Consider the following 13,821-nt stretch of genomic DNA (forward strand, 5'->3'; position numbering starts at 1 on the left):
TATTTATCAAATATTGCACCATATATTCCTCCTTCACGCGACTTGGTCTTTATATCTAGATATATAGAAAGACCACATAAATCGTATGAAACGATCGCTTTATTTCAAAACGAAAGTTCTCGAACATTTCGAGATGAAGAAAATGAAACTACGAACTTATTCTTACTTATTGCTTGGTTGCTGTGAAAAAAAAAAAAAAAGAAAAAATGGCCGAGGACTTTCGTTCTTGTCGATGGACAAATAAAGCAATACAAAAAGTTTGCTAGATTTATCTCTATTCTTCTTTGTTGTTGTTGTTGTTGTTGTTGTTGTTTTTATCTTCTTCATATTTCTTTTTCTTTTTTTTTATCTTTTTTCTTTTAATGATTATCAAAGCGCTTAAATCAAATATCGCACGTAGATAGTGGCACGTAATTGGACGCCGTTGGCAGCGTATCAAAACATACATTTTCTCTTTCTTTTCTCTCTCTCTCCTTCTCTTTCTCTCTCTTTTTCTCTTGAATAAAAATTGTGATACGCTAAGTTTCTAACTATAATAAATCCTTCCGATATCCTTACATCAACGTCATTTTATCTGTCCATATACTTATCATTCCGCGCATACCAAAAGCGGAAGCTTCAATTTTCATGAGTATCAAGAATTGTGACGAAATGATCATACGTATAAATATATACATATATATACGATATATATATATATATATATATTTATACGTATGCATGTATGTGTGTATGTATGTGTATGTGTGTGTCTGTATACATATGTATACATAGAGTGTGTCATTTAAATCATTATTCCCTCGAATATCTACGAAATTGTTGATAATATAATAAAAAACTAAAATATGAAAAATGGAAATAGAAATAAAATGATTTTTAAAGGGCAGATATTCAAGGATATTAATTTAAATGGAAGAATTAGCATACGTATGTATATGTATGTATATAGAGAATGCACAAGTTACGCTTATGCGAGAGAACATCATCGTTCTAAGATATCATCTAAAAATGACTACATCATAACATTCATTCTCTTTAAATTCGCGAATCGAATTGTTTTAATTTTCAATTGACTCTTCGCTTTCAAGAAGCTATTACTTGGGATGATTGGAACAATCATGCGAATTCATGTACGACAAATAAAGAAATTGTTCCGTAGTGACAATCCATCATCATCGTATTCGTTTCATTATCTTCACAGTCGATACATCTACACATAAGTGTTCTTTTTCTCTCTTCTTTTTTTTTATTATATATTTTTTTTTTCTTTTTTTCTCTTGTTGACTAATAATCATAATACGCTTTAACAAAAGTATTCTCTCACATTGTACGTATATAAATATCATAGAGTTAGAAGTGCACCAAGCGACAAAAATATTTTTTGGGCGATATTATCATTATCGACGACGAAATTACGTGATATTTTCGTATCTCTATATACATTTTAGGCCCTTCGAGAAAATCTCAAATTTTGCCAATAATTTCTGGTGTTCATTTTTTCTTCTTTCTTTTATTCTTTTCATTATTCAAACATGTCGAACTCGTTTTAATTCAAACTTTGTAACGTTAACTCCTTTATAACTCAGTATTAACTTTTTAAAATTTTGCAACAAATTTTAAACTCGTTTTGTAATCTTTTTTACTTTCTTTTTTTTCTTTTTTCTTTTTTACGTACACGTACGTAACTACTGTAACAAAGTTTTTTTGACAAATGCTGTTGAGTACATATATATAGTTTTCAAAATTGTCACGTGCCTCAAAATTAATTTATAAATTGGCAAACAGATCAGATTACTTTTTCGTTCGTTTCTTTTTCTGTCGTTCATTTTTCGTCTCATAATGTTAGAAAGAAAATATTTTCTCTCTCTCTCTCTCTCTCTTTCTCTTTCTCTTCCTTTGTAATATAATAGTAGTAGTAATAGTAATAGTAGTAGTATTAATACTTCAGTGCGTCTTGTGCGAGATGTATGTATGTACGTATGCATGTAAATTCGGCAGAGCAAAAGAGATATTTTGCTAGTCGTTTATTTATTTATTTACTTATTCTTATCTCATAAAATGCGCGATATATCGAAAGTAGTATGAAAAAGCTTACGATGGCAAATATAAAGCAATACAAATGCAATTCTTACGAAGATGTTAAAAATTCTCTTTTTCGAAATATCATCAAATCTATGTATGTATGTATATATGTATCTATGTGCGTATATATGTATGTATTTATATACGTATGTATGTATGTATGTATGTATGTATGTATGTATGTATGTATCTATGTGCGTATGTATGTATGTATTTATATACGTATGTATGTATATATGTATTCATGTACTGTAAGAAATTGATTCGGAAATTTAACAAATCGCGACGTAAGATCTTACAAGATTATAATCGTAGCTAATAATAAAATGTAAATGCCTAATCAAAATTCGATGAAGCCGATCAGCCTTCATGATTTTTTATCTCTATTTCAAAATCAATTTTCCTTACTTTGTGTGCCGATTGACGATATCGACACAACTATCACAATTAATTTTATCTTTAGAGTAAGAAAGACCAAGAAGGAGGAATCTTTTGCCATAGAAATTTTTTTTCTTATATATCTCTGCCATTTTTAAATTAATAATTTTATATTGTTAATCCTTATTTCTTTCTTTCTTTTTTTCTTCTTCCTCCTCTTAAGCATTTTTAATTAGATTTCATTTGTGAGAAAAATAATTAAATATAAAGAGTACCCACACATTTTCTTAATTATTATCTGTTGAAAGTTAATAATTAGTATGCACTATACATTTTTTAAATTTGGCTCGAAATTAAAGCATCGAATTGATATAATTACTTTTCCACTACTTGTTGCATATTACGAATATAAATGCAGGCTCCTTAATCCTTCTTCTCTAAGATTTTGATCGATTTTCTGGATCAATAAAGGCTCTGAATCACGAGCATAAACGATCTCTAAACTCTTTCGATATTCAGCACTGTCCAATCGTACGATTCCTCGAAGAAAGTATCATACTTTCTATATGTCTCTTCTTTTTCTTTTTTTACCTCTTTGTTTCTCTTTTTAGATTTATAAGTAGATATTTCTTTCTATATTAATATCATAATTTAAATAGTCTTCGCGATAAGTTTTAGCATATAGCTTCGATGTTTAATAAGGAAATTTGAGTTGGCGACGATCCTAAGCAATTCGCCATAGTGACAGCACGATTTAGATTAAAATGTGAACGTTCGTATCATTCGAACGATTATTATTATTATTATTATTATATTATTATTATTATTACATACAAGAGCGGTAACTTCAAAGTTACACACATCTTATGTTTTTTTTTTCCTTTTTGTTTTGCTTAGCCTCTTTATACGATTCGTCGTACGTTATACGTGTATTTATCTGTGGTGTACGTGTAAGTGTATATGGTATATGTGCAGAATTTTTTTTTCCTTTTTTAAGATAATAGTAGCAACGATTTGAATTCGTTAGCCATTATTCTTATCTGCTTTCACTCTCTCTCTCGCTCTCTCTCTCTTTCTCTCTCGCTCGTTCTCTCTCTTTTTCTTATTTTCTTTTTTACATACACGTTTACTCCTATAAGTCCTTATTTTTCCAACTCTTTCATATATATATGTATATCTATATATATATGTATGTATGTCTATATATATAAGGATCATAAGAGTAACGTAACTACGCATTTATTCTCATAGGTAGAAGCGAATAAAACAGATGTTCAAGAACAAATACTTCCTTTGCTTCCAGCTTGAAATTTCGGTGACCAATGAGCGAATTCCTCCATTCCTTTTTTATTTTTTCCTTTTCATTCTTTAATTTCTGCAAGATATGATTAACAGGTGCATCTCCAAGCGTCACCCTGTTGAGACGGTGATTGAGCTTTGATCACACTGTCGGCACCTTCCCTTTCCGAAGCTTCGAACAGACTAGCCTGAAAATCAGTAATTGTTAGATCATTTTATTTATTAATCAGGAATAACGAATCGACTCAGCGCAAATATTTCATTTATTTTCTGAATACAATGAATAAATCGTTTGGTTCCTAGTCCCATCAAAAAAAAAAAATAAATAAATAAATAAAATAAAATAAAAAAAACCATACATATGTCTGAATTCTTCATTTAATGATTCATTAATTTATTGAAAGTTAAGTAAAGTTCATCGATGGAAAATCTTTTCCGCTTAAAACATTTTCTCCGATTAAATAAGGAAAATGAGAAAGATTAAAGGGAACTTACTCGACGTCCTCGTTGTTCTCGTATTCTCCTGGCTAAGGTTAAAAATGCTTCCTCGATATTTATGTTCTCCTTACAGGATACCTCGAAAAAGGGCATATCGAAATTTTCCGCTATTTTCTGACCTCTCTCGGCATCTACGGCTCTATGTGCAGTTGCGTCGCATTTATTGGCCGCCAATACCTTTACTACATCCGGTGAGGCATTCTAAGATGAGAAGAAAAACCGCCAAAAAAAAAAAAAAAAAAAAAAGAAAAAAAAGAAATGAAAGAAATTTCGTTAGTAAAATATTTTACTATGCCGAGTCGAAGTTCAAAGATAACTCGTTATAAAATTAATTAATCGATTTTAAGTCGAATAATTAAAAACACGAAAGTAATATGGTAATTTCTTGTTTGTTCTTACTTCTTGAATATTTCGAAGCCAGTAAGATAGATGATTGAAACTGTCCAAACTGGTGACATCGTACATTAGCAAAATACCCATAGCACCGCGGTAATATGCCGTTGTTAGAGTTCTAAACCGTTCCTGTCCGGCGGTATCCCTTTAAAAGAGAGAGAAAGAAAGAAAGAGAGAGAGAGAGAGAGAGAGAGAGAGAAAGAGAGAAAGAGAAAAAAAATATTTTTATTAAAGTACATATATCTATATATATTATTTATTTAACAGCAAATTTATCGCTGTCGTTCGATAGAAAACCGATAGCGTGTACGCGTGTAGAAATAAGTAGTAATGCCTCGTATATGTCAGACCAGATGTCGTCCAACCATAGCGGTCCATTTCTACTTCTATCGATAATAAAACTTCAATGATACTATCTTTCAAACTTTACGATCACGTATATAATACGATCTGTATTTTTTATGGTGTCTTTTTTCTTTCTATCTTTTTTCTTTTATATTGTTTTTTCATTTTGTTCTTTTTCTTGTTTTTTTTCTTTTCTTTTTTCTTTTTTTTTTCTTTTTTCTTTCTTTGTAATGAATATTGCAATCAATACCATGATCGAGTTTACTCACCAAATTTGTAATTTAATTGGTGTACCATCCAAGTTGATAATCTTCTGTTTGAAATCGATACCTGTGGATATTTTCTTTGCTTTTGTTATTTGCGATTAATTTTAATAACAAGCGTACAGATAACGCATGTGTGTGTGTGTGTGCGTGCGTGCGTGTGTATACAGTTTAAGTAAATCGATCGATTGAATTTTATCGAGAATAAATTATTGTATATAATCCTTTAGAAAAGAAAAGAGAGTTCCTCGTGTAAAAAAATATGGAAAGGAAGACTTACTGTCTCAAAGGATATAATATTACATCCAGAAACCTCTTTGGGAGATCTCAAACATAGGAGTAGTCTCTCGAGAAATATGAGATTGCCTGAATAGGCGTAAGCGTAACAGCTGCGACTAAAACGAGGGTTGAATGGCGAGACGACATTCGAAAGATAATCAGCTGATCGTCGGGAAAAGTTTTATTCGTCGAATAGATAACGTTATAACGATCGTCGTCGTATACGTTTTATTCTTTAATTTCGAAAGTTCTTTGCAATATCATGTATATCTATATACAGAGAGAAAGAGAGAGAGAGAGAGAGAGAGAATGAAATTATAAACGAATAAAAAAAAAAATAAATAAAAAGCCGGTATCTAAGATTAAAAATGTAACGAGAATGAAAAAATAAAACGAACGTCTACTTCATATAATATTGTTCAAAAGTTTAAAGTCCATATCTCTTAGAAAAATTCATATTTATGGATAAGAAAAAGAAGAGATAAAAAGAAAAAATACCAGGATTAGTTGTTTATAAAAGCGAATCCTTTGCCGAGGTCATAATTTTGAAAGTATTCAGGGATGATCGAAGGATCGTCACTTTTCGTAGAATTATAACAATTGAATTTGTTCAAAATGTTGATTAAATTTGAAACTGTTGTATTCTATTCACATAGGAATTAACGAGAGACACATTGAAGTCACTTGGTCAATGTAAAAAAAAGAATGAAGAATCCGGGTGTTGCAAGTATTGTTGCGAATGTTTTAAACTTAAACTCCTTCCTATCTCTCTCTCTCTCTCTCTCTCTCCTCTCTCTCTCTCTCTCTCTCTCTCTCTCTCTCTCTCTCACCTATCGTCGATATATAAGTATCGTAGTATCTCTCGTCACAATAACGATGAACGATGCAAGTCTTGCCGACGTTCGAATCGCCCAACACGAGGACTTTGTAGGTGGCTGCAAAATCGAGCGCCATGTTTACTGCCGAATCGCTTTTGAACTGTTGTTGGGTCGACAACAGAGTCGTCGGCCTAGGGTTGTCCCATGAGCGTTCTCACTCAGAGGGGGTTGGAGGATCGATTCCGAGCCTGCGCATCTTTTCCTATGCTTTTAAAGGAGACTTCACAATTTCTATCAACCTTACTTACGATCATGCGCGATACTGTATCTGTGTGTAGTTTTTTTGATAGGCTTTATCATCGTCTTTAGTCCTTCGAAAACGTAGAGAACGAAGATTGTACTACCTTCCTCATCGTATATGGAGGACAACGATATATATGTATATGTGTATATATATATATATATAATATATATATATATATATATTAGGTTGGAAACTATGAAACGGGCGTTGAATGAAAATAAAAAACTAAACAAAAACGCCCGTTTCATAGTTTCCAACCTAATATATATAAATTTTTATGAATCTAAGACCTCAATCGATTGTCTTAAAAGCTTCGTAGTGACAAAGAGCTTATGTTTAAAATTCGAAGACCCTAATGAACTTGATGATACAATATTCTGTAGTATTCAATAATTATAGTTTCGTGCAAATGAAATTTTTGTTTTTAATTAATTTTATATTAATATAGGAAATGTAATAAAAATATTATTACATTTAGGAAATATTATTATGGAAAATGTAATAAGAGATATTTAATGAAACGATTTATGTATATATCAGATTGATTTATCATTAAAAAATTTTTGTTTAAAAAAACGATGATCTACTTTTGAAGATATTCTTAAGTGAAACTGTGGTAACTTTTGCGTGACCTCACTAATTGTATTCACAAGATCCTAGGTCAAGTTTTCTCTTAGAATCGAATAAGATTCCTCGAGTTCGAATCACTTTGTGTTCTTACTCATTTTATTTTTTTAAAGGGTAGCATTCCTCTATTCATCTACGATCTAATCTAATATGCAAATTAAACATATATTTTTTTCTATTTATTATTATAAATCAAACATCTATAAAAAATGAGCAATATAAACATTGCACAACATTTTGTATAATTCGTAAGATTTTTAACGCATGATATTGTTATACAAAAAATTGCCAATTTTATAAATCAATTTTTTTCGTGTATAACAAAAAATAATACTTTAGAAATATATTCTCTAATATAATAATACTATATAATGAAATTCCTTTTCATATTTCACTTTCTCTTAAAGATTCAACATTTTTCATTTAAATGCTTTATCCTTTCCTATTGAAATCTTTTTTACAGTTTCATTTTCTATACTATGAGATATTTTTTTCATAAGATTCTATTTTAATAATAATTACAATAACAACATTAGAATATTTATTTCATTTGTTAGCTCTCAGTGTCAATATATATATTGACACTTATATATATTTTCTAGAGATACCTATGTGGATTAATCAATTAAATATCACGTACAATTGTTTTCAAATAATATTATAATATAATAATACAATAATAAAAAGAAATTAATAGGATTATAATCGTAAATGAATTTTGTAAAGTTATCACGAAAAATGTATTCACCGTTTATAGATGAATATAAAGAATTAAATATTTAATTATTTTTTTAATATGGTGAAAGCTATTTATCAGTAAAAATCTTATTATTTATGATAAAATGTATGACTTATAATTTTTATACTTTTCATTACAAAAATTTCTTTTTTTACTTCACGTTTGTTGCATTATATTTCATTTTATTCTTGCCTTGGCACTTATATATAAGACAAACTTATATTATCATTCTGGCACTCAATATACCGACAATGAGTAACAGTAACCAATATAGTTACTGCACAGTTGTTGTTAGGCACTTCAAATATTAAGCCTTTTTTATTAAATATTATTTTCAATAAAATGCCAATTATACCGTGTTCACTTTGAATTTACTCTATTTTCTTATCTTCAACAACATATTAAATGGATATGTGTTGATATGTCATCCCTTGATATCATTTTTAAATTGACAATTTTGTCCTTTTAAAATTATGATTATACTAATTACTATAAATATAGACACACTTATCGTGCTATAAATACATCCATAATTTTACAAACAATTTCACTGCTCATTCTAGATGTGTCTACAAAACAGCACACTGCCAAATTTTAATATTTAACTATTATTTAAGATATATAGATGGGGCGAAATATTATAAAAATACTAACAATGTGAGGTAAATTCTTGTGGTAACTCTAAACACTAAGATATTTTTTAACGCAATCGTATTTGTCATATTATATCCATTTAACTACATTTATAGCCATTTCATAAGTTATCTTTTATTTCAAGTTAAAAGATATTGTACTAATTAACTAAGAAATGTTTTTTTTTAAATTTGTTATATAAAATATTCAGACCATATTTAAATTAGAAAAATTCTATATAAATAATTATGATATTCTAAAAGGATAAAAACACAATCTTTGGAAGTCACATGTTGTGTCATTTATATTTCTACTAAACTATATTTCACTTATATTTCTACTAAACTAAAAAGCGTTTATCTATATACTACTTAAAAAAAAAAAAAATAAATTAATATAGCAATTTGTACTATTGAGATAAACAAAATATTTCAAATTATTTTGATTTTAAGTCTTTGGATGTCTTTTCTACATATCCTACATACATACTATTAAAACTACACTGTAAAATTTCAGTCAAACATCAAAAATATGATATTTTCAATGATATAAGTAATAGTATTACTTTAACCATTACTTGAATGTTCACAATTAGTGCCATTACTTTCAATTAAAACATTAAAGCTATGAATTTTTGAAAAGCCCTTTTAAAAAACAATGAAAACATATAAACAATTAAGGTATTATTCCTAACTTTTAGGACACTACCATGTTTTGAAGTTTGATTTACCATGTTATAAAATGGCACAAACACACAGTCCTATTAATATCATGCCTAACATATAAGCAAGATCTCTTCTAATGCTAGGATCTCGTGTACTAGATCCTGGAAGATTATAAGCATTCTTCCACTGCATGGACCACAGAGGAACAGCAACATGAAGAATATCAGGGATCATAAATCCCAAATCTCGTACAACCTATTCCAATTACATTATATCATGGGTATAAAATTCCCACATTAATAGTGCAAGTTTCCTTTAATATTGTACTATTTTTTGACATCTACCAAATCTAAGTGTATATATTTAAAAACATATCAATTTACCTGATGAGCATATCCTTCTCCTCTTACAACATTTGCAACAAACTGATCCCAACCACCAGCTACAATGTGTAAAATTGCAATTGCAATTATTCCAAATGCTTTTCTATGAGTTATAAGATTTTTTTTGTCTGCCAAGTGAACAACCAGGAAGGTTGATATTAACTCAGTGATAGAAAAAAATAGTTGATGATACCACTGAGAGTAGAAATCGTCGTTCCAATAATTAATATACACCCACCATGAGTAATAATGTGAGAAAACAGCAGTCGAAAAAAGTAACATCATACTAAGTCTGAGGCGCTGTTGAAACGCCAACCATATCAAGTACTTAACTGTTTCATAGAAAGTAACAATTCCAATAACTATGGTTATCCATATTTTTAAACTATTCATAGTGGCATTAAAGTACATATGTTTATAAGAGGCAATCCCTGATTCATAAGATCCTACAATAAAATGATATTATAGAGTACAAAATAAAAATAATTTTCAATAAAGTCTTACCTTTAAATACTGTATCCCAGCACGAACACGAACAATATTGTTTATCAACATCACGAGCATACTCTTGCCAGAAATAATATAAAAAAGCTATGTGTAAAGGAGGTATCATTAAAGGTGCCAAAATTCCTATGGCCTTTGAACTACACAATACAAAATTTGTATATAACAGACGTTTAAGCATCTTTGAGACACCCATAAGTGTAATTTGATAAAATCTTTGTTTGACATTAAATTATACAAGTTATCATCAGCAAATTTGATTTTGCATCATAATCAAAATTTTTAATGCACACCGAGCATTAGATAATTATATATTATGTAATAAATATCATAGAATCAAATCTCAGATATATGTATTAGAACACAAATATATACAATCAATTAAAATAAGGCTAAACAATATGTTTTATTTGTACATTATACATATTAATAATGTACCACTTAAGCTTGCCTGTAGAAGTTCCTTCAACGAACGCTATCTACGAGATAACATCAAATCCGTTCCAAGAATAATCCACATTTTTGTGCATTGCACGTATTATTTATAGCCACGTTCGTCGAGCATTAAAATCGTCTTCATAATACAGCCAATTTCATTACTTCATGATTAACTAATTATAAAATTATAGCCATGTGAAAAATTTTAGTTTCACATTAATCGTATTAAAGAATTATTTACTTCGTCATTTTCTTCAATATTAATAATAATTCAATTTCTTTTCAAGTAGAAGTACTTGGAAAAAGGAATCATAATTGATTTTATAAATTTTATTCGTTTCAATCACACTGTACATATTGTTATACGACATGGAAGGCTCTACAAATTTTCACCCCTATTTTATCTATTATCTTTTGTCGATATATTTATTGTCGTGTAAAGAACCCCGAATGTTCTATCATGTTTATTATCATTTATTGAATCCCTTAGAAATTGACACAATCACGATCTTATGGATCCAGGTCAAGGAATAGACGAATTTTCGCCGCGATTTTCGTATCCTTTATTTCGAAAAATATTACTACGAAGATCACTTGTGTGACAAGAGATGGCGCAAAAATTCAAATTTGTTGATAATCTAAATTTAAAAATTTTTCATTCTTCGTGCTCGAACTTCACGTAAAAATTTTAATCAAAATCATGCGGGATTCAGTGTATTGAACTTTTAATAAGATTCATGATCCATCCATGGTTTTATTACTTCTTAATACAAATACACAATAAAAGTTAAACGGGTCGAGATTAATTAACACAAGTTAAACGAAGATCTATTGTAAAGGTAAGATCAACGTGACGTATTAATTTAATCATCGATTTATTGTAAAATTAGAAATTCTCGAATAAACAATTCTTTTTATCAGAAATGAATACATTGCAAGAAATTAATAAATTTTTTTTTTTAGCAATAAAGTTCCTTATACGTAATAAACATTTTTTTTTATTTAATAACCGATAAGACGAGAAAAAAAACCCGTTTATACATATAAAATAAGAAATATAAAAGAAAAAAGAATATTAAACTTACAAAATACTTATATCTTAAATAATGACCGAATATAGCGTATACGATTCGTGAAAAATTTTTTTAATACGACAGTAAAATATTACTGTTTTTTTTTTCTTTTTTTTTCTATTAAGTAATAAAATATAAATAACTAATTTCTTTTTTATGATGCAAAATATATAACACGAAATGCAATAATAACACGTATATTCGCCTATTTCGAGATAATATAATTAAATCATGAAAGAGAGCATATGCATGGCAAATCACATTTTATTTTCATTTCTGAAATATAGTTCGATTTTTTTGAAATTTTATACTAAGATGAGAATGGTGATTATCATAATGTCGTATTCCAGTAACAATACGATTTAATAATATTTAATAGGTTTGCAGTATTCAGTAATGATAGGAAGATTGAGAGTCGGGTGTATTATAAAATACAAAATGATTTAGTCTTATACAATTTACGTAAATAACGTAGATAATTTCTTGTTTTGTTCGGATTTTTTTTGTTTTTTTTTCCTTTTTCTTTTTTTTCCTCCTTTAAATCAAGTAAAATAGTGATTTCCGAATGTATTATATTTTACTGCGAAATATGAATTATGTATGGACAATCAATGTGATATAAGTTTGTGTTTATATATTATACTTTTACACATATTTCAAGTCTGCATTGTTCCACAAGTTGTCTTCTCGTCTTAATGAAGAATATGCACATATTATTTGAAAATTAATGAATTTCTCTTACCCTTAGTTACTACGTTCTGTACCAGAGAAATTGTTATAAGAAATTTTGGATTATTATTTACATTTACTAATGACTTTAAATGACTAATTCTGATTTAACCCTAGGACAGACGTATTCAAACTTTGAAAAAACATCTTAATGGCAATGACATTTGTGTATCGACATTATGATTCTTTTTCTTTTCTTTTTTTTTCTTAAAAGATTTACGATCAAAATTAATTAAAATAAATACTATTATATATATATATATATATATATATATATATATATATATATATACATAGATAGATAGATATATGTAATACTAACACAAAGAGAAAAATATCAAATGATTAGTAACAATATATCTATGTACTCGTTAAAATTATAATTCTGTAAGAAATATCATTGAGAAAAATACTTCAATTTTATCCATATTCTGTAACCAGAATATCTTAGATATATAAAAACATTGAACTATTGATTACTTGCACACAACATATAACATAATGATCAATCAATAATTTTAGCAATCATTGTGAAATATTAACGAAATGTGATGTATATAAATAATGATTATTATGATAATATTATTAGGCATAATTATTTTCATTTTTCGAAGTAGAGCACCTCTTTTCTCTAGAGTAAAAAGAACAATATCATTGTTTTATATATTTATTGCGAAACAGTGAATAAAAAAAGTTGCATTCAATTCCAGCATATATATATAAAATTGTTGAGATATTCTGTACAAATACACGTATCGTGTGCCACAAAAATGGTTGCACACTTTAGAGCAAATTACAAATTGCACTCTACGTTATACAATTAATCGCTTTTAATACGCGCATGATACGTTAATGATGGTATGCCTGGACAGTCCTAGGGTTAAATAAATTTATAATTGACGTAACTATTTTGCATTTCTGAAACCTGCTCAGATTGAATTAGATATGTAGAAAGAGAGTGTACCGAACAGTAGTCACATAAGGATTGTTTTGTAATGAGAGAATTAAATGAATCACAAAAATACCTATATTTATATTCATAGGTAATCAATAAAATCTGAGCCTATTTTATTTAATTCTTTTTTTTTTTTTTTCTTTTTATGTATCTCCAAATAATAGATAATTATAATTTAGCAGTCTTTACACACATTATTCTCTTTTATGAAATTGACAACAAAAGCTAACAATAATGATAACACATTATGCAAGTACATGAAGGTTAAAAAGAGAAGTTTTGATAATGCGATAAAAATAATATAACTTTTTTTCAATGGCATTCCTTTGCACTTGTCTAAAGCATATCAAACATTCTCTTTGATTACACTGTTTCATTTTCGTAATTATTTCTCAATTCTGTGTTTTATCTTTTAA

General features: G+C 28.3%; 2 protein-coding genes across 3 annotated transcripts; both read right to left on the minus strand.

Annotated features, from left to right (window-relative positions):
• Positions 1-22: 22 nt before the first annotated feature.
• Positions 23-6,611, minus strand: LOC146873053 (ras-related protein Rab-8A-like). The gene is made up of 5 exons (XM_085656666.1): positions 6,368-6,611; positions 5,265-5,325; positions 4,657-4,795; positions 4,255-4,458; positions 23-3,947 (listed from the first exon to the last, which is right to left on the minus strand). The coding sequence occupies exons 1-5, from the start codon at positions 6,489-6,491 to the stop codon at positions 3,849-3,851; spliced, it is 627 nt and encodes a 208-aa protein (XP_085512792.1). The 5' UTR covers positions 6,492-6,611; the 3' UTR covers positions 23-3,848.
• Positions 6,612-8,813: 2,202 nt separating this feature from the next.
• Positions 8,814-11,592, minus strand: LOC118445962 (uncharacterized). Of its 2 annotated transcripts, XM_035876100.2 has the most exons (4): positions 10,890-11,592; positions 10,211-10,821; positions 9,707-10,152; positions 8,814-9,578 (listed from the first exon to the last, which is right to left on the minus strand). In XM_035876100.2, the coding sequence occupies exons 2-4, from the start codon at positions 10,404-10,406 to the stop codon at positions 9,393-9,395; spliced, it is 828 nt and encodes a 275-aa protein (XP_035731993.1). In that variant the 5' UTR covers positions 10,407-10,821; positions 10,890-11,592; the 3' UTR covers positions 8,814-9,392. The 2 variants fall into 2 exon arrangements, with proteins under 2 accessions (XP_035731993.1, XP_035731992.1); XM_035876099.2 differs by having other exon boundaries at positions 10,211-11,592.
• Positions 11,593-13,821: the final 2,229 nt, after the last annotated feature.

Source organism: Vespa mandarinia, chromosome 4 (assembly GCF_050613455.1).
Source record: "Vespa mandarinia isolate Hongniang chromosome 4, ASM5061345v1, whole genome shotgun sequence".
Classification (NCBI taxonomy): domain Eukaryota; kingdom Metazoa; phylum Arthropoda; class Insecta; order Hymenoptera; family Vespidae; genus Vespa; species Vespa mandarinia.